The following is a 21,615-nucleotide window of genomic DNA, read 5'->3' as shown; positions in this document are numbered from 1 at the left end:
GGCACATCTTTTCATATGCTTATATGCCATCTGTATATCTTCTTTGGTGAGGTGTCTGTTAAGGTCTTTGGCCCATTTTTTTTTAATCTTAAAAAGTATTTATTGATGTCTCTTTGTAAGTGAATCAAGTGGGTGTAAAGCAGCATAAACACAGCAGTGAAAATCAGATACCCCATTATAAAAATAAACTACAAAAAATAGAAAAACAAAGACAGTGAAAGAGAGAGAAATTTTTACAAAATTCGTTCAGGGGCTGTGATGCAACCTGGATTGACCACATCTACACCCACAGCTGGATAAGACATAAGGCTGGACAATCTTGGGGCTGAGAGGATTGCTGAGGTTGGGTAAGCAAATGCAGACCCTTTAAAGTAATACTGCGTGGTACCCATTCCAAGGGTCCCAATTCTCCAGGTTCAAGGAAATCTTCCTACAGCTAAAACATGCATGGGAAACCCAGACGATGGTACGCCATGTGATCGGGAAGGGTTTCTAAAACGTACCTCATTTTTCATCTCCTGGTGCACGGGTTTGCCATTCCAGCCACTTTACTAACAATCTCCCCACTTGGAGAATCAGCACCTTTAACCTCCTGTTTCGAACAGTTTGCAATTTGTCCGGAGGATGAACGGGAAGAGGGGGAACCAATGAGAGACTAGCTCTAGGTGTTTGGACAGGCACATGTCACACTAATTTCCAATCAGGAAGAAGAATTAACCAAAGGCTCAGCCCGCCCCCTGGAACCAGAATAGGGCCTGAAGCAATCCTGCAGATTTGCGGCCAGCTCACAAATCAGCAAGTTGAAAAATGGAGCTCAGGGGCACTGCAATTCACAAACCTGCAGGGTTATAAATGATAACTATCGTCCAAAAATATACTGAGGTAAGGCAACGAAGAGGATTTGAAAGCAAGGCAGAATTGCAGGAAACAGTTTTCAAGAGGTAGATCAGACTCGCCTTTAAAGCACAGGAAAAACGGCAGAACCCCCGAATATATTCAGGAAAAAATGCATATCGCCCTTCCTGGCCAACCAAACAAGCGGGCAATGCAAATCAGCACCACAAAGAAGCTTTGGCCCATTTTTAATCAGGCTGTTTGTTTTCTTATTGTTGAGTTTTAAGAGTTCTTTGTCTATTTTTTATAACATTCCTTTATCAGATGTGTCTTTTGCAAATATTTTTTTCCCAGTCTGAGTCTTGTCTTCTAATTCTCTCTCTCTTTTGTTTTTTTAATAAATTTATTTATTTTTGGCTGCGTTGGGTCTTTGTTGCTGCGTGCAGGCTTTCTCTAGTTGCGGCGAGCGGGTGTTACTCTTCCTTGCAGTGCGCAGGCTTCTCATTGCGGTGGCTTCTCTTGTTGTGAAGCATGGGCTCTAGGCGCACGGGCTTCAGTAGTTGTGGCATGCAGGATCAGTAGTTGTGGCTTGTGCGCTCTAGAGCACAGGCTCAGTAGTTGTGGCACACGGGCTTAGCTGCTCCGTGGCACATGGGATCCTCCCGGACCAGGGCTCAGAACCCACGTCCCCTGCATTGGCAGGCAGATTTTCAACCACTGTGCCACCAGGAGAGCCTTGTCTTCTAATTCTCTTGAAAAATGTTCTTTTTTAGTTCATAAGATTAGAACTAACAGTTGGAGAAAGAATTTCACCAATAACTAAGAGAATATTGGGAAATGGCTTCTCATCTCCCTGATAGTGACATCTCCTGCTGGCTATAACTACATACTTTATCTCTTTCCACCTAGTTCATTATTTAAGTGCTAGTCAGTCGAAGTGGCATTATGATAGCCCTTTTCTGCTGATCTATTATGCTTCTTTGGAAGACCATCCCACCTTTGTAGAAGTGTGCTAATGGTTTCAATGTTCAAAGCAAGCTCAGAAGTGATGCATAACACTGTCATCCCTAGAACAGTGAGCAGTAGATTCCAGGTGATATAGAAATTATTACCTCTACTTAAGTATACCTACCTAAGAGTACCTCAGTAATTAAATATACATGTTTATAATAATAAAAAAGTCTAAAATCTAGTTACCCCTCCCCCCCCTTTTTATGGTGCTTTTGCTGCTAAAATGGGAAAATGTTCCCAAAGTGCAGACAAAATGATTTAGGTTTAATTCTATTTATATAAGTGGAACTTTTATAAATGTCTAAATGTTTCTCAAATGATAGTGGAACATTCTTAATAGTTGTACCAAGTGTTTCACAGCATCTCTTTATTTACCATGAGGGCTTTACAAATTTCCATTCTTTGCTGGGCAAATGGTATTCTTATTTCTGAGTAAGCATTAAAAACACTGTTGATAAGAAATAAATTTCTCCATGGAGGAAGCCTTAAAAAGATTAGAGAAATACATTCAACAATCCCATATTCTCTTTATTAACTACTATGAACCTATCTGCAAGTATTTATCTACAAGAGAGGTCAGTAAGCTACAGTTCTCAGGCCAAATCCAACCCACCACCCATTTTCGAAAATAAAGTTTTATTGGAACAAAATCACGTTCATTCATCTATGTACTGATCATGGATGCTTCTGCATTTCAGTAGCAGTAGTCGACCTTCTGACCTGCAAAGCCAAAAATATTTACTATTTGGCTCTTCACAGGAAAAAAAGAAAAAATTGCCAACCCCAGATCTAAAACCTTCTTGAAGTGGTTTATGTCATTAACCTATACCTCTCACTGAAATAGTCAACTCTATAAATAACTTACTTTATAAAAAATAAGGATTTTTTATTTGTCCCAAATTACATCTTCCAAGCTTCAAAAGGCATCCCCTAATTGCAGTGCGCTATGATTTCGCGAATAAATTCCTATTCTCCCCAGTGTAGTTAGAGGAACGACGGACTAGAAATAGGAATGTTAAAGCTTCTGTCTTAAGTCTTCGCTTATTTGGTTTCCCCAACTAGAGCAAAAAGATAAATCTTCATTCTTGATATTTTTAAGATCAAAGTAGATATTATAAACTTGTAAAGAATGTTCTTATTTATGATCATACAGATTTGAATGTTTTGTTTTTCCCATTTCCAGCTTCGCTCACTGTACTCGTGACTTGTTTTAGTTGATTTTCACGTGGCAGTCTGACCCACCTTATCATTCCTTTAGTTCCTCCGCCACTGCCAATTTATTCCTCGAGCATGCATCTCTTAGTACGGCTTATTACCGTCCTCATCTTTTCTGCCCGCTTAGGTCTGCCCACTCATTCATTTCAATCCACTCGCACCCACTGCCTTTCTCACACTGCCTTTTACTATAATGCCTCAGATTTATCCAGTTGTGAAAAATATACTCCGGTCTAGGGGCATGTTTATGTGGGACACTGGCTAGTAGAGGGGTCAGCAATGTCCATTTTGATGAGTTCTTAACAAGGCTGTTAACTTCACCCCCTTTTATTTTCAGAGAAATTTCGACATCATCTAGTCCAGTGGCTTTTAATGCTTCTTAAGCATATAACTCCTTTCGAGTGAAATCTTAAGAAGATCTACCACGTGACGCATAACAAGGAGGAGGGCAGTGGACTGGTTGAAATTGGAGATGGGAGGCAAAGAGAGGTATGGGGACATATCGGATCGGCATCTGTGACTTTGAGGGCAGAAAGAGGGGGTCTCTAGAAGATGATGATGAACCCTAGGTTTCTGGTTTGTGTGCTTGGTTGGATGAAGTCCAAGGCCATGTTCAATTATTTCATGCCAAAGTAAACAGTGGGGTCCACTTGTTCACCGCAGCAACCGAACAAAGAAAAGACTATGCAATATTTTTGGAAAGTCAGTTCTGAACACACACACACAGGGTTTATCAAGAAGGTTGTGGTATTCTTTAAGAGGAGATTAAATGAAGCACTGTTTAAAGAGATTTCTTTAATTGATTTCCAACTGTAGCAGGGCATTAGACCTACAGTACCCTGTGGTCTTCTCTCAGACCTACTTTTTATAATTCTGCCACTGTACTGGTTGTTTGACCTTGGGCTGACAGATACAGAACTGGGAGAATAAATAAAGCTAAACAGTAACACTGTGGGAGAATCAGGTTTATCATCTCAATGCTTTTCTTTTTTTCATTCCCATGGGAGAAAAAGAGAAAAGAAAAGAGGAAAGAAAAGAGAAGAAATTATTATATATTTCTTTTTACTGAAATCACTTCAATATCTACAAGGTTAGTACTAAGCACCCTTAGTAAGTACTAAGGGTGCTGCTATTAAGACCTAAGTCCACCCACATAGCTTTAATATAAGATTTGGATGTCATGTAAGAGAAGAAAAAAGGGGGAAGCAGTACTATTGCTATTGAATTGCACTCGGAAAATATATTACAAAAGTATGAACACTATAGTAGAGTTGATTCTACAGTCTATGGAGTCCATCGCATCACCTGCACGTTTGACATAAAGATTTAAAGACAGGTATGAGGTTTAGGGAGATACAGGGCCATGCTGTGCCTACTTAGCAGTTGATTGTCTTTGGGATAAAAACTCTCTGGAAGCTTTACTTTCCTCCTATGGTAAAAAAAGGAATTAATGTGGAACCTATCTTATAAGGCTGTTGTAAGATTAAATGGAACAATCCACAAGGAATATTTACCAAAATGCCTGGTACAGAGCAAGGCATTAATGCATGTTGGCCCTAAGATAAATATTAGGTGTGTCTGGGTCAATGCAAAAGCCAGGGGGAATAATCGAAGTGAAAGCAGGCATTATTTTTGAACAAAGCGCTGATATACCGAGGTATTACTGGAATAGAACCAGACTGTGAGATCTTAGAGACCCTCTAACAGAGTTAAACATGAAGTGACAATGTTGTTTTCTCTGATTTACATCAGACCTTTGTTGTAAAGCATGTTTTCCTCAATATGCTCAATATGAAGCATTTATTCACCCAGATAATAGATACAAATCCATGCATTCAACTCTTCCTTGGAGTCAGAGATCAAGATGGAAATCCCCAGAATCACAGAGATTTGTGTCTGTAAACTTGCTTATTATATTCACATTCAAAGAGGTTAGAAAGGATAGCGTCAGCTTTTTAACCAGGATCTTTTCATTACTTCTCCCTGTTGGGATTGCAGCACATGCTGTGAATGACCTCCAGAGATCCTCAAGCTGCCTGCAGAGAGCAAATTGAATCTGAAAGCTTTATTAGACAACTTTGTCTTTCAGCTGCCGGGAGTGGATGTCAGCCGTACAGGAAAACATAAAATTTCTTGTGAAACTGGGTCCTTTCTTGAAAATAGATCTCAAATCAAAGTGCACGATTCAGTCCTGAGTTATGTCCTTATTTGTTAAACATGGAGCGCAGGTTCAAAAGAAAGAGGCACATTTTACCTTAAACAAATAAGAATCATTAAGAAAAATAATAGGGCTCCTATTTCGGGTTTGCTGGACTTAGTAAGTAAAAATGCTTATCACCAAATCATAGGGTTAAAAAATATATTAATATAGCATGGGAAACTATACTCAGTATTTTGTAATAACCTATAAGGGAGAAGAATCTGAGAATATATATATTCAGATATATATATATATATATATATATATATGAATCACTGTGCTGTACACCTGAAAATAACACGATATTGTAAATCAACTATACTTCAATAAAAAATACTAATAAAGGAAACAGCATTCTTATTCATTTCAACATGAGAAGGAAAACTACCTCCTCCACTTAGAATCCACAGTAAACACAGGAAGTTTATTTATATCTTTTATCCATAAATTTCTTCAAGAAGAAAGAATAGTCCTGGGAAACGGAAGTGACATGGGAGATTATTTTATTTTATTGTTATTTATTTATTTTTGGCCGCATTGGGTCTTTGTTGCTGCGCAGGCTTTCTCTAGTTGCGGCGAGTGGAGGCTACTGATTATTTTATTTTAATGGTGTCTCCCACTTTTCTAGTGTCATGCTATTTAGCTTCTGCTTTTTAATGTGGGACAACATTTTTTTTGAAGTTGTAATAATTATCTCAGAAGCAAGAACTGAAGGTATTATAATTCTGACTTTTTCCTATGGTAGGTTATAATTCAATTTAGGCACTGGTATAGTTAGTGCTGTTAGCAATCTTGCATAAATATTAGAATAGCTACATTGAATGTCTGTTTAATGAACTCATCGTAGGCTGGCAAGTACTTTGGAAAATGAGATGAAAACACATTTTCTTTAAAATGTTGAAGATGAGAGAAGAAATAAATATAAATTTTAAGAGGAACATAGCATGTTAGACTATAGAGGTTCTCAAATTATATATCAAGACACAGTCAAGAATGAGAGTTAAGGAATGAGAATGGGGTGAGATTTAGGCTGCAAGATTTGCATCAAAGCCACAGCACATCCCTGTTTGATCAATACAGCAGTCTTAAAAAAATTGGATTTACCACTGAGAATGTGTGGACAGGCGTACCTGTCAGCTATGTCTAAGCAGAAAAATAAAAGGTGAGATATATAAGAATATTGACGAGCACTGAGATCAAACTCAGGAGATGTGGGCTTGACTCCAGCTTCTTCTACTAAACAGCTGGACAACCATATAACCACTTAATCTCTCTCATATTATAATTACATGGGAGGTCGACTTTATTTGCTCCAACTCTAAAATAAATGTACTGTTTATCTGGTCAGAATATATGAGGTTTAACATCTACCACAAGCTAGTCATTGAATAAAAGCTGCATACCCAAAAGGGCATACTTTGATAAATAAGATATAAAATAGGATCCATTTGGAACTTACAGTCTATCAGCAAATGAAAGTTAAATAATTACACAAATCATTCATCAAAATAATGGTAAGGATATGAAAAAGAAAAGGTATACCTTGAGATTGTATAATAGGCGCTCAAGGAAGGACCCTGTGCAGCTGAGATCTAAAGGATGAATGAGAGGAGAGATCATCCAGGTGAGAGCAGTAGATGTGGAAACCCTGAGCCCAGGAAGAAGCAGACACGCTAAAGGAACTGAAGAAAGCCAGAAGGGCTGGACTTTGAAGAAAAAGGTGGACAGTGGAACAAGAAGGGCAGGCAGGGATACCATTGTGTAAGACCTTGTGGGCTATGTTAATGATTTGGAGATTTATTCTAAAAGCAATGGGGCACCATTACAGGATTATGATAGAATGAGGTTTACATTTTGCATGATTATTCTTTTTTTGTTTGTTTGTTTGTTTGTTTTTGGTGGTTTTTTTTTTTTTTTTTTTGCGGTACACGGGCCTCTCACTGTTGTGGCCTCTCCCGTTGCGGAGCACAGGCTCCGGACATGCAGGCTCAGCGGCCATGGCTCACAGGCCTAGCCGCTCTGCGGCATGTGGGATCTTCCTGGACCGGGGCACAAACCCGTGTCCCCTGCATCGGCAGGCGGACTCTCAACCACTGTGCCACCAGGGAAGCCCATGCATGATTATTCTTTATGGAGTATGTTCATATGGGGAATGGATTAGAGGGAGGTGAATGAAATCAGTTAGGAGGCAAACATCCAGGTAAAATATGACGGTGTCAGAAGGGATGGAGATGGATATAATCAAATAACTTGAAAGATATTTAAGTAATAAAATCAGTGGGATTCGGTGGTTGATGATATGAGGAAAGTGAGGTAGAAGGAGGTCTCCATCCAGGATCACTTATTGGTACCAGCTTGCATGGATGGTGTTGCTATTTCCTGAGATAGGAGAAGAGGGAAGAGGAAATTCACTAGCTCAGTTTTGCATGTGGTGCACCTGAAGCGTCTGGGGGACATCCAAGTGCATACATTGAGTGAGTTCTTGGATGTATGGGTTCTCTTGAATTCATGCTGATTAGCATATTTCATCCCCCTATCACTCTATGCAAGTTTGCTAAATCTAAGGGTGATTCTCAGGCTTTTTCTTGCTAGACTTATAGGCAGCATTTGACACAGTTTATCAGTTCCTTCCTCCTAATTAATGTCCTTCACTTGGCTTCTAGGTTTCTCTGTCCTGGTTTTCCTCCTACTTCAGAACTTATTACTATAATCCCTACTTCTTACCACTGAAGTCCTCCAGGGATCAATCTTTGTAGATCTTCTCTTTTCTATCTATAGTTACTGTTTGGCTTTAATTAGCACAATCTCATGGCTCAGCTCTATGCTAACAATTGCATATTTACATCTCCAGATTGGATCTCTCTCCTAACCTCCAGGTCATACGTCCCTCTACTTACACTACACCTCCATTTGGTTAACTAGTAGGCATATGTAACTTAGTTTGTACAAATCAGAGATTTTTATGTTGCCTCCCACCATCCTGTACTTCCTACCACATTCTCCAATTCTGTAAATGACAACATCAGCCTTACAATTTGCTCAGGTGAAAGACCTCATCACATCTTCTCATTCCCCATATCAAATCTGCCAACACATCCTGTTGGCTCTAGCTTTAAGACACACCCTGAATCTGTCCACCTCTCATCACTTCCACTGCCCCTACTCTAGATGAAACTATCCTCATTTCTCACCTAAATTATTGCATTAATCCCCTACCTGGTCTTCTCTTGCTTCCACCTTCCTCTTCTCCCTACAGTTTATTCTTAACACATCCAGAGAGTTTTTGCCAAAACATATGTCAGACCATCTCACTGCTGGGCTCGAAAGCCTCTCTTATGTCTTCATCTTACACAAAGTCAAAGTCATCCCCACGGCCTCTAAAGCTCTCCCTGATGTAATCTCATCTCTTAACTGTTCTCCCCTCACTCACTGTGCTCCAGCCCCATCGGAAATTCTTCCAATTCTAGTCACCCTCCCATGTCATGGCCTTTGTTAAAATGCCGTTCCTGGAATGCCGCAGCCTAGAAGGTTCTCCCCCTAGATATCCACTTAGCTCACATTCTGAGCACATTCTGGTCTTCACATAAATTTCACCTTTTTAATGAAGTCTCTGTAAGTTCCACCCTTATACTTCACACTCATACTCCCTACACTCTTCCCTGTTTTATTTCCCTTTGCAGTATTACCTCATAACGTGCAAATATATTGTATGTATTTATTTTCTTTATTGTCTATTCCCACAAAAACATTAGCTCCACGAGGACAGGAATATTTATCTGTTTTTTTTCCACTGCTATAATTTTTGAATTAGTATATAGATCTAGAACTCAAAAGAGAGGTGTAGATCTAAAGTAACAATGTGGGAAACTTCAGTATATGGTTGGTACTTGAAACCACGCAAGTAGATGAGATTACCCGAGAGATTAAAGAATGTGAAAAAAAAAGCATGCCTACCTTACTTTAAACATTTGAAATCCAAAGAGAGAAGGTTGAGCCAGCCAGGGAGCTGAGAAAGAGCGGCCAGGGAGGTGAGAGGAAAAAGAGGGTGGTGTTATGTATGTGAAGGGAGAGAAGAAATGTTCCAAACTAGGAAGGGCCAACTGCATTAAATGCTGCTAAGAGATTAAGAAAGATGAGGATTGAAATGGTATTTTAACATAGAGGTCATTTCTGGCCTTAGGACACTTTCAGTGGACTGATGGAGGGACACAGCTGAAACCGAGTCCCCCTGAAACCGAGTTCCTCTACAGAGTTTACGATTAACTTTTCTATCCAAAACTGTATTCCCTTTCTTGTCCCACCCCTGCTCCCCTCAGGATTGAGGAGCAGCAAAGAAAAGGGGGGACTGAAACCAAGCAGGACCCGGCGAGGCCTTCCCAGGTACAAAAGCCTCTCTGTGTCCTCCGTTGCCTGTTCGCGGAAAAAAGGCTTTAGTCTCCTAGGCCTTCCCAAGTTGCAAAGAGCAGACGCAAGCAGTTGATGATTAAAAAAACCAATAGAGTCACAGGACTCCTAGTTCCTCCTGAAGGAACATACATAACGATGTGATGCATATCTTTGAGTTGTTCTGCAGAAACTAAGACCCCTGCCGGTGGAGGATGGCGACTACACAGTGACTCCATGCTGCCCACAAGCACGTAGACCCTGGACTGGTTGGAACTAGAAAGTTGATGGCTGAGATTCTCAAAACATCACCTTGTTACCTCACCACCAACCAATCAGAAGAAGGTCCATGAGTTGATGAGGCATATGACACTATTCCTCTAACAGTGTGTTTAAAAACCCTTGTCTAAAAGCCATCAGGGAGTTTGGGTCTTTTAAGCATTGCTTGGCACCCTGCAATAAACACGGTACTTTCCTTCACCACAACCCAGTGTCAGTAGACTGGCTTTGGGGCATGTTGGCCGAGTGGACCCAAGTTCGGTTGGTAACACAGCCAGGCTGCAGTGGGGGGAAAAACAGAGGGAGGAATGTGGATGACTCTTTCTAAAGGAGTGGCCATGAATGAGAGGAGAGAGATTTGGCAGTACCTGGAGGAGTATGTATGGTTGAAGTAGAATAGTTCTAGGATGAGGAAAACATGAGTATGTATAAATGCTGATGATAAAATCATGTGAGTCAATTTAAAGATACTTCGTATCACAAAGAAAACCTTTTTTGGATGTTCCAATACAGAAGGACATGACTGGCTAAGCTAAAATGCGGCCAAAAAAAAAAAAAATACCAGGTCCTGAAATAGTTGTCCAATTTAGTACGAGCCAGTAGAACGTTACTGCAGGCAGAACGATAGTATCGTATAAAAGTAGGAAAAGGGTATGCAGACTTTGTGATGTGACTGAGTCATGAGTAGAATGGTAATTATGGAACTGGGTCCAATTCTGAAGCCCACAACAGAGAAAAGTATGGAAAACACACCTGGGAGGTTAGAAGCAGGGACACAGAGATGTTTAAACACTGGAGAAACAGAGATGTTTTAAACATTTGAGACAGCTTTTTTTATTCATAGGTCATGGGCACTCACCTGATCTGTGCCAGAAAAGGAAAGTTTGAAGGGAGATGTCTAAAGAATCTCTACATGTACAAAGAATGTCTAAATGTACTTTTCCTACTCAAAAAGTAATTTAGACAGTAACTGGAACTTGGGTTAGGCAGTTGAAAGATGGTTTTAAGTATATCAGCAGTGGTGGAACGCCACCTACTCTTGATTTTTAAAAGGAGGATGCAGTTAACCTTAAGATTGCTTCTGAGAGAGAGAAAGAGCTTTTCGTGAAGATAGTGGAGAAGAATGAATGCCCTCTCAAAGGCCTTTCAGATCACTATCTTAGAATCTACAATTTAAGTGCAAACTGCTACAATTTCCTTTTGGAATCTTCTTTCTTTGAGGGTTAAGTTATATTCAATTTCAAAATGATTAAGTGAAATTTTGGAAAATATTAGGAATATATGGAGAAGCCGTACTTTTGTGGGCTGTGGGGTACCTATTCTCATGAATATGTTTAAACATTTCTAATTTCTCCTTGATAAGAGCTTGAGAAGAAATTCAACATTATGGTATATTCTATAGTGATTTCCAGCAAAGGTCCTTTTTTAGAAGGAGTTAAATAAGAAGGCTAAGGTAACTTTACTATAATAAACCCTTTATTTCTGTTAAAATGCAGGGTATGGGTAATTGAAAGATCTCCAATGATCAGAATACTTTATTCAACCACTGATGTTATTCTCCTCCTCCTACACACACACACACACACACACACACACACACACACACACACACACACACACACTGAAACTTCCAGGAATGCTTCCAACAAGCATTAGAAATGATGGATTGGAACTTCTCTTCCTTTGCCAGTTCAGACCCCAAAGCTCAGCCCTAAACGGAGATGGTAACCAAGTAATAAAACTGCCAAAAGGTTAAGAGAGGAAGAACAAAGGGAACTTCATCATCACAAAATGGATATTAACATCTAAATACTCTAGTTTTCACAGTCTATCACTTTCTTGGATATTAACAATGACACCACTGTTATATCCTCCCTGTGAACCAGGGAACATTGTTGAAGAACCTGGCCTGAGACCAAAGACTCCCATGGCCTACATCCAAAGACTTCCTTCTGATCAATGTGACCAATACTGGGGCCTCCCCGGCCAGGGTCTACTGCTGTCACTGTCCTTTGCATAGTGTACCATATCTCATTATATTTCAAGCACCCTCACCTCACTGATGTATACAAATATGAGTTAGTTAATTAATTAACTAGTTAGTTTATTGCTGCCAAGAGCTGGAGGCTCTCTGTAGTTCCTCAGGGCTTTGAACTCTCTTGGGGAGGGTCAAACATTAATTTCTTATCCTGTTGTCATAATTGATTAGGGGACCTCACTTTCTGATATAAAATCTTACGCCTAGTGTCTTAGACTTTGAGGAAGTTTTTAAGGTTTAGAGGTTTTAATTATAAAACCAATGATGGTATAGCCTTGTTCTAGGTGTTTTCAGTAAAGTAGTCAGCTGTTAGCGAGACGGAGAAAGACCTGGCTGAAACTGATGTGCCTTATCCTAAGGGTTCAGCGGAAGCAGAATTAACAGTTGGAAACCTAGCCAGAACAGGAAGGGGTGGGGGGGCACTCCTCCTTGTGATTCTGAGAAGGATGGGGACCCAAAGGAGGAGTAAGAATGTGAGAACTAATTGACAGCTTCCTTCCTTCTTCTCTCATTACAGATAAACGAAGGCCGTTTTCACAATAAATGGTTTTCTCACGATTTAAATCAAACAAATAGTATGCCAAGATTATATTTAAGCTCCAATTAACCTCATGCTTTTCTCAAATTGCCTAGATATTTAAAGTATTACTGAAATAGCCTTGGGATGCTTTATTAAACTCTAGAGAGGCAAGTGAAGTTTGACTAATAAATGTATAAATAATTTTATATGTGTTTGGTAGTTAAGTATAGCCTTCAAAAATTCAGATGGAGATAAATAAATCACTGCTTGAGATAGTGTTCCGATTAACAGCATATGCTCTGGCATCACAGAGATGAAACTCTGAATACCCACTCTGCCACTTACTAGCTTTGTAACTTTGGACAAATTTTTACTCTTTTCTGTCCCTTGGTCTTCTCATCTACAAAATGGGAATCAGAACAAAACTCATTTAAAAGGTAAAACCATGGCAGTAATTCTAAGACCTTTTGTATTAATTTAGGTTCACCCAGAAGTAGGCTCTAAGACAAGGATTTAATTACAAGTAGTTTAATTGGTAGATGATACCAGAAAGCTGTGGTGGAAGAGTAAGGAGATGAATAGGAATGGGAAGGAAGTCCCTACAGGGTATGCTAATAAACAGGTTATCACTGTGGTCAACTGTGGTTCAACCCCCTGGAGACGTCTGGTGTGAACCACGCCCTGGAGTTGTCCTACTCAAGGAATAAAGAGGGCACAGTATTTGTGCATCCACTTCTATCCATCAGTGGGTGAGTACTGTTCTAGGGATGCCTCCTTCCCAGCACTTGCAACGTGCTCTGCAAGTGAGCGAGCTGCTCCTATGGCGAGAGAAAGTGCCTGGGCAGAGCCCCAGGTGCTCGCCTTTAGAAGCCTCAGGGTTCACAAGAAGGACTAGTGCCGAGGGGATATGGGTAGGCCACTAAGGGCCCAATTTTTTCCCACCTGCCCCCTTCTGGTTTCTGTAAATAAAGTGGTATTGGAACCCAGCCATGCTGTTTATTTACATATTGTCTATGGTTTGGCTGCTTTTAGTATACACTGACAAAGTTGATCCCATGACCCACAAAGCTGAAAATATTTACTATCTGGCTCTTTACAAAAAGAGTGTGTTGATCCCTTATCTAGTTGGCAGCACAGCTGAGATTAGAATTTAGGCTTCTTGACCTCCAGTGCAGCATTTTCCTAATTACACTTGAGACTTGCTCTCGCCAAAATTAATTACAGGAAGAGATGGTTTTCCCAGTGTTTCATCAATTAGAAACCTCTATTAACTGGCACTTCTATGTGTCTATTTATACAACGGTCATTCATTGCACACTTATCACCCTGGGAAATTTGAAGAACTCCAACATCCTGATTTGGAGTCTTCACATGAAGCATGTTCTATATGCAATTTCTTTCGGAAATGCTAAATCGGGTATTGTGGTACGTGAATGTTCCCAGACCCAGCAGCTTGTGGATAAGAAAGGATTCACATTGACATTTACAACCAGATTTGTTGGCTCTTTGCCTCCATCTGCCAAGCAGGCCTTTCAGTCTGATTCAAAGCCCTGCCTACCTAAACGTTTATCAGAGTCTCCAGGGGAGCTTTGTATAAGCATGGCTATTCTCCCCACAGGTCTCTAAGCTTCTCTGCTAGGCAAATACTGCCTAGGCGTGCTGTACATCTACTTGAACTCCCAAGCTACAAAGTCCTGGGGCGGGTGGTCCTGAAATAACGTGGAGGTCCCTTTGGCATCCACAGCACTGGCTCTCACTCAGGTTCCGCACTAGGTTGCTCGCAGGAAGCAGGGATGAACTCCTTCCCCACTCACCATAGGCCTATGGCAGTAGTTCTTAAAGGGCAGTCCCAGGACCAGCAGTATCAGCACCACCTGGGGACCTTTTATAGATGCAAATTCTCAAGCGTCACCCCAGATCTACTGAATCAGGAACTTTGGAAATGAAGCCCCACAATCTGTGCTTTAATAAGAAATGGGTGATTTTGATGATGGTAAAGTCTGAGAGTCACTGACATAGGACACTGCATATAGACCAACACTGATCTCTGCTTTCCCCCTTTTTCTTCAATGTAGTGGTTTGGGTGTTAAGATGGCCACAATAAAGCCTCCCATCCCTGTGTGCCCATCCCTTTGTGGTGACATTGCAGCTCCTCCCTTCAAAAGCGGAGATCTATTTCTCTGCCCCTTGAATGTGGGCTGGACTGAAAACTTGTCTCGACCAATAGAATGTAGCAGAAGTGATGTATGAATTACAGAGTCTAGGCGTCAAGACATCTTGTAGCTTTCACCCTCATCCTCTTGAAACAATGCCCTGAGAATGCCATATAACGAAGCCCAGTCCAGCCTATTGGAGGATGACAGGCCTTGTGAAGTACCAAGGTTCTCCAGCCAACAGCCAGCTGTCAGATATTTGAGTGAATCCATCTAGCTCCTGTTGAGTTGTCAGATAACTGCATGTACATGAATGACCCCTAGTAAGACCTTCAGAATACCTATTAAGTTGCTCACAGCCCAACTGCAGACCCACAAAATCATGAGCAAGTAATAACACTTGTTTTAAGACATTACATTTGGGGTGTTTTTATGCAGAGATAGGAAACTGATACACTTAGGTATCTAAGCAACAACTGCAAAAAGTTTCTTTCCAGCATGCCTATTTGTCCTGCTAATTGAAATAATTTCTACAACTCAGGTAGAACCACCTCATCACATGACATAATGTAAGTAAGCAGTCATACAGGAGCTTGGTTTAGTATTTTTAAAAAGACCCCTTGGGCCTCAGTTTCCACACATACAGAAGAAATATATTCAACTAGATACTTTCAATGATTATTCTAGGTTCAGAGTTCTATGGTTCTAAGTAATTCAAATAGAATAAACTGATTTTTTCTACTCCTTAAGTGAAAAAGACAGAGAAACATATTTCACTTTTACTCCCCATACATCTAAGACTGAGTTAAATAACATTAACTGTTGGCTAGCTGCCTTCATATCTAGAATTTCCATTAGGTTCTTGGACAGAGAGATAGTGCAAGGCACAGCAAAACAAAACAAAACAAAACAAAACACGGGCTTTGGAGCCTGACACACTTGGATTATAATCCTGGCTCTTTTTCCTCCTAGCCGTGTAGCCTTCATCTAACTATTTTCCCTCCAAGCCTTGAGATCCTTACCTTAAAAATACTGTGTATAACGATATACACTTGGCAATTATTTTGAGGATAAAGACATATATGTAAAAGCAGCTCGCACAACAGTAGGAGTGCAACGGAAAAAAATTACTACAATGATTGATAAGTTATATTATATTACAATATAGTGTATGAAGTAATAATCATGTATCAGAGCTGTATTACAAATTATATTTTCCCTTTTTATATTGTATTTATTTCAGATTATATTCCTGACTTCCAGAAAGTTAAACATTCTTAATTCAATTCTGATGTTTAAACCACCATGTTAAAGAAAAAAAGAATGTTTGATTTTATAAGCAGCTTTTGGCAGGAAAGAGCGCTTTGCAGGAAAGAGTTCTCTGCAGGAGGTGCCTTGTGTCTTGTCACTAACTTTAAACCAGGCACCGTCATGCTCTACTCACCTCTGGCCCTAGCACACCTTCCAAATCTTTTGATCACACTCTACCTTGCCTAACCTGTTCGTTCTCTCCATAGATCAAAGAAGTACAAATGAAGAATAAGTAACAGATGACCAGATCTCTTCCCTAGCTTCCCTTTCAGCAATCTCGTGAACAAACTGTGTGAACAAGATAACATCTAAAGAAAGATCACAAGAAGTCGACAAGCCTGCATGCAGTGGGGGACGGCAATGATTCTGACCCCCATCCCAATTATTAACTGAGATTACTTCCCCTTTTCCCTTTAAAACTTTCATGGCCGAGCAGAATCTTCAGCGTTGCTTTTTGGGGACATGAGTCCACCTTCTCCCCAGATTACTGGCTTTCTGATTAAAAGCAACTTTCCTTTCCACCAACAACTGCCTTTCGGGTATTGATTTTCAAGTGGCGAGCAGCCAGACCTGAGTTTAGTAACATTTTGGTGCCCAGCTCTGGACCTGGCTCACTTGTATTTAACATTTGTGCATTTAACATTTTTACTTTATGCCCAGCTCTTTGTCAGTTTGCTACAAGGAATGAAAGGCCTTGCTTTTGAGAAAGTTCCTCTTTCCCTCAGTTCTTCTCCAGCTCTGGCTCCAACTCCACCAGCTATCACCAGTGGCTTGGAGCTGAGGGCATTCTCAGACTCTCCCTACTGGTGGCAATGTGGAGGAAGTGGGGGAAGGGAAGGAGTAGTAAGGCAGATGAGACTCTTAGCCGGGGGAGAGGGAAGTAGGGGAGGAGAGATGAAAGATGTAGTTTCCCTCTGCTTTGGCCATGTGTCCCCTCTCCCTCTGCTCTGGCCTCACTGGTCTCCTTGCTATTCCCGCATCTTGCTCCACATCAAGGCCTTTGCTCTGATTGTTCTCTCTCTGCCTGGAACAGTCTCCCCTTGATATATACATCCAGGCTTACTTCCTGACTTCCACCAACTTTCTCATGTTCTTAAGCATTCTCTTAATAGAAAAGCTTCACTGACCCAACTACAGACAATCATGTCTTCATTCCCACTCACTTTTCCTCTTATCCTGCTTTCTTGTTCTCCATAACTGTGCTTCTCAAACTTCAGTGTGCAAACGAATCACCTAGGGATCTTATTAAAATGCAGATTCTGATGCACTGGGTCTGAGGTGAGGCCTGAGATTCTGCATTTCTAACAAGTGTCCATTTGATATCAATCTGTGGACTATACAACTCTGAACAATATCGAGATAGTATCTGTTTTCTTCTTTATTAGCTCAACATCTTTCTCTTCCAATCAGAGTACAGTTGACCCTTGATCAACACTGAGGTTAGCGCTGCTGACTTACTGCAGTCGAAAATCCATGGATAACTTACAGTCTGCTCTCTGTATCCATGTCCACATGCACAGATTCAACCAACTGTGGATCATGTAGTGCTGTAGGACTTACTATTGAAAAAGTTCTGCACATAAGTGGACCCACACAGTTCAAACCCATGTTGTTCAAGGGTCAACTATATGCGTTTCATGAAGGGAGGGACCTTAACTTATTCTATGCTGCATCCTCAGCACCTAGTATGATGTTCAATACATAGAAGTCACTCAATAAATATTTATTAAATGGATGAATTAAATATGTTTCTGGAAACTGAAACTGGAACTTTGAATCTATTCTGCGTTAGAAATATTATTGTCACATCTAGGTACTTTACAGGTTAAACAGATTTCTGTGCCCTGCCACTGGAACCTTCCAACCACGTGATAGTAGCTTAAATAGGGGCATAAACCCATAATTATGTTCAGAGTTCAACAAACTTACAAACAAATCATCAGAACCCAATCTCGTTACAGAGTTAGAGAGTCTGAGGCTGAATATACAGGAGAAAGCTAGAGAACAAATACCAATAGATGATTATATAGGGACAAACTGTGCATATGTGCTGAGGGAACCAAAAATTACAGGTTGTAAAAAGAAATAAACCTGATATAATTAGTTGAATATAAACCCTGATATAGCAATTGTGCTGTCCCAGATTGACCAAAAAAAAAAAAAAAAAAAAAAAGGAAGCAAAAAACCGTAACAGAAAAAAACAACCAAGGATGTTTTTTTTAGTTCTGCTTAATTAATTATAGAATTGGTACAGCAGAGAAGTTTTCTGGCTCCTTGCCCATGAGATTCAAAGCCAGCCTTAACATTGCCATGAGATTTTATGCATACCTTCTACTAACAAATGAATAGAAAGTGAAATAAAATAGACTGAAAATATGCAATAAAAACAAAAGTTAAGACTATAGCTAAATGTAGAAACATTCCTCTCCCAAGTCTAATTGTGGTAGTCACGGTCCATTTTTCTTTTTCTTAAACTAAAAATGGAAGAGCTCTTAAGATTGCTTTTAAATGGGACAAGGGGGAAGTGCTAGGAGGACTGTGTGTGTTTCTGTGGTTTCAGGAATTTGCGCAGGCATATTTGAAGAAGATTATCTAAAGGTTATAGGATTTGTTGAGATGGAATCCTCACATATTTAGTTTGGGAGGCTACTCTGGAGCTCTACCCTGATTCCTTCTTCAGGGACAACACACCCATCCCTGCTACTGGGAGTACTGGTTGTTGATGGTATTCCTTACTTGGAATTGCCTTTGGCCCCAGAAGAATCTTCTAAGATCTCCCTTTCCTCCCAGCGGGCAGCCCCTGGGCAATGACTGCCTAGTTCAGGAATACAGAGGCAATTCAGGACAGCTCTGCAGAGCCAGCCCAGCTCTAAGGCTCCTGTGGAACTGGCTGAGGTCTCTGCTGCAGTCAAATCACCCTTCAGCCCCTTCTGCTGTCGCTGCCGTGGACCTTTCTTCATTGTAGGTGCATCCCTGGAGAACACACCCCAATATACTTTTGTCATTCCATACTTTGAATCAGTCTATTTCTAAGGAACCTACTCTAAGACATTTTGCAGAGTAAATAATACAAGTTTATTCCTATTTTCAGAATTGCAACACGTTTTCCCTTTTACGCAGGGATCATCTCACTGTTGTGCTTTTGAGCAAGTGTTTACAGCCACAGAGAATTTGATCCAGCATACTTACGAGCTCCAGTAGTGCTGAGTCCAGGGGTAGGGCCAGGCCACTTTGTCCTCAGCTCTTGAAGTAAATGGGTTACCGCCTTCCACTCTGAGCTCAGATCTTCTAACTTCCTCTTTAATAGAAAAGCACACATTATTTATTTGATTAACATCTTGAAGTAACTTAATTCATGAAGTTATTAATTTATTTTGTGAATACATTACTGTATGTCTATAGTATTTTATTTCTAAAGTAAATTTTCTGGGTGGAATTCCTTTCAAAGGTATTTTAATTATTTTAGCCAGCCACACTACAAATTTTTATCAATTGTTTGCTGCATACAGGCTGTTGCTCCAGATGCAATTTCACTGAAAGGAAGTAGAGCACAAACATTACTGAAAGCAACACAAATAAACAAAACAACAGTGTCATCTCAGCAACTGGCTTGACTCTTTTAAAATGTATCTAATGTGGCTGCACACAAGAATTTTCCAGAGAACATTAAAAACATCTTACTGCCCTCACTCACCCCAGATCAATCCTATTAGCAAGTCTTGGAGAGAGGGGCTGTGGTACGCATGGGGATAAGCCTCTCAGAGTCTACTTTAAGGAAGGACTCTTGGCCCAAATGGTGAAGAAGAGTTCAGTAGACATCCTTCAGTTGTCAGTCCCTTTAGGGACTGTCTCAGCTGAAGAGATCTGCCTTGCCCCAGGGCATTCCCTTTCCAGGGCAGCCCTCATTCAAGGACTGATCAAGGTGAGAGTATAAAAGCTCAGCCAATTTGGTTCAAAGCAGGACCATTTTGAGGTCATTATAGCTGCAGAGCTCCCAGTAGAGTCAGCCAAGCCCGTTATATGGTCTGTGATGTGTTGGTATATGTTAACAATTGGCTCTCTGGGGGAAAAAAACTGATTTTAGTATTTTCTAATTTCTGTGGTGTAAATACTCCCACTATAGCCAATTTTACCAAGAGAATGTCAAGTAGCTCACAAAATGCCTGAAAATTTGCTAATAGACCCTCATGAGCAGATACAAGCTGCTTCCAGTGCACCACTGGGTAACCATAAGATTACTTACTGCCAGTAGAATGGGAGCAGAGGTAATATCTGTCAGTTCTAGGCCGACACTTTTAAAAAATGAGTGAGGTTTCTGCACCCATCCTTTCCTTTCCCATTAACTGGAAGCAGAGGACTCAGAGGTCGTAGGGCAAACTTTCTCAATGGATTGGGGTGAGAGTTTATCCTAATACCCTGGAGCAGTGGTTCGCATACCTTGGGACCGTCAGAATCACCTGGAGGTCTTGTTAAGCCACTGATTGCTGGCTCTCAGCCCCAGAGCTCTAGATTGAATAGGTCTTGAGTGGGGCCCAAGAATTCACATTTCTAACAATTGTACAGTTGATGCTGATGCTGACTGTCCAGGACCAAGGCCTAAGGTGTCCATTATAAGTAATAAGTTACCTAAGCATCTACAATGGACTAGATATGTACCATCCTTGACAAAAATAAGAAAATAGGGGGCTTCTCTGGTGGCGCAGTGGTTGAGAATCTGCCTGCTAATGCAGGGGACACGGGTTCGAGCCCTGGTCTGGGAGGATCCCACATGCCGTGGAACAACTAGGCCCGTGAGCCACAACTACTGAGCCTGCGCGTCTGGAGCCCGTGCTCCGCAACAAGAGAGGCCACGACAGTGAGAGGCCCGCGCACCGCGATGAAGAATGGCCCCCGCTTGCCACAACTAGAGAAAGCCCTCGCACAGAAACGAAGACCCAACACAGCAAAAATAAATAAATAAATTAATAGACTCCTACCCCCAACATCTTCTTAAAAAAAAAAAAAAGAAAATAGGTCCTTAAATCATTTTCTATAGGACTTAATTTTCTTGAGGAATCCCACTTAAGAAAAGCTGCCACGGGAATAAATACTAAAAAGTCATCACTTCCTATTTTAACTATCATCTATGCTCTTAAGGTTATTTATTCTATTGTGTCTGAGATCATGTCAAATCAGGGCTTTTAATTTCTTCTCCCAGGGTGAATGCTGTTAAACATTTACTATCACATCAATGAATGTAACTCTTTTCATTTATTAAAACATAAGCCTTGAATCCAAAAGCAAACAAAAAATGCCTCTGATCAGTAAGGAAAACCACCGCTGAAACTCATGACATGCAGAAGATATTTTTCCATTCTGACATCAAGCTAAACACTGAGAATTAAATATTATCAAAGGTTAGTGAATGAATATATCTATCTATGCAAAAGAGCAATAGATAATAGGGAAGAGACAATAAATGTAAAAGCAGACAACTAGAAAATGTCATGATCTTGGTCACTTATTGAAGGGATAAGAGTGCAGCAGATGGTGAAGTCTCATCATACATCATTTAACCTATAGGAAGTCACCTATATATGCCAGGAGAGGGAGAGGGAGATTCGAGACTGATTTACATACTGCTGAGATCTGCCCACTCTTCCGCTCAATAAGCATATGGCCCCATAGTGAG

General features: G+C 40.6%; 1 protein-coding gene across 19 annotated transcripts in view; it reads right to left on the bottom strand.

Moving 5' to 3' along the window:
• The window catches only part of DMD (dystrophin), a 2,843,071-nt gene that overhangs the window by 719,320 nt on the left and 2,102,136 nt on the right, over positions 1 to 21,615 (bottom strand). For all 19 annotated transcript variants that reach the window (XM_079909736.1, XM_079909735.1, XM_079909718.1 and 16 more), the window contains one exon: positions 19,134 to 19,242. In XM_079909736.1, the coding sequence (XP_079765862.1) occupies positions 19,134 to 19,242 (109 nt within the window). The remainder of the gene's footprint in view (positions 1 to 19,133; positions 19,243 to 21,615) is intronic.

The sequence above is a fragment of the Stenella coeruleoalba genome, assembly GCF_951394435.1.
Source record: "Stenella coeruleoalba genome assembly, chromosome: X".
NCBI classification, from domain to species: Eukaryota; Metazoa; Chordata; class Mammalia; order Artiodactyla; family Delphinidae; genus Stenella; species Stenella coeruleoalba.
The sequence above is the reverse complement of the archived record's forward strand: the minus strand, read 5'-3'. Positions and strand labels throughout refer to the sequence as shown.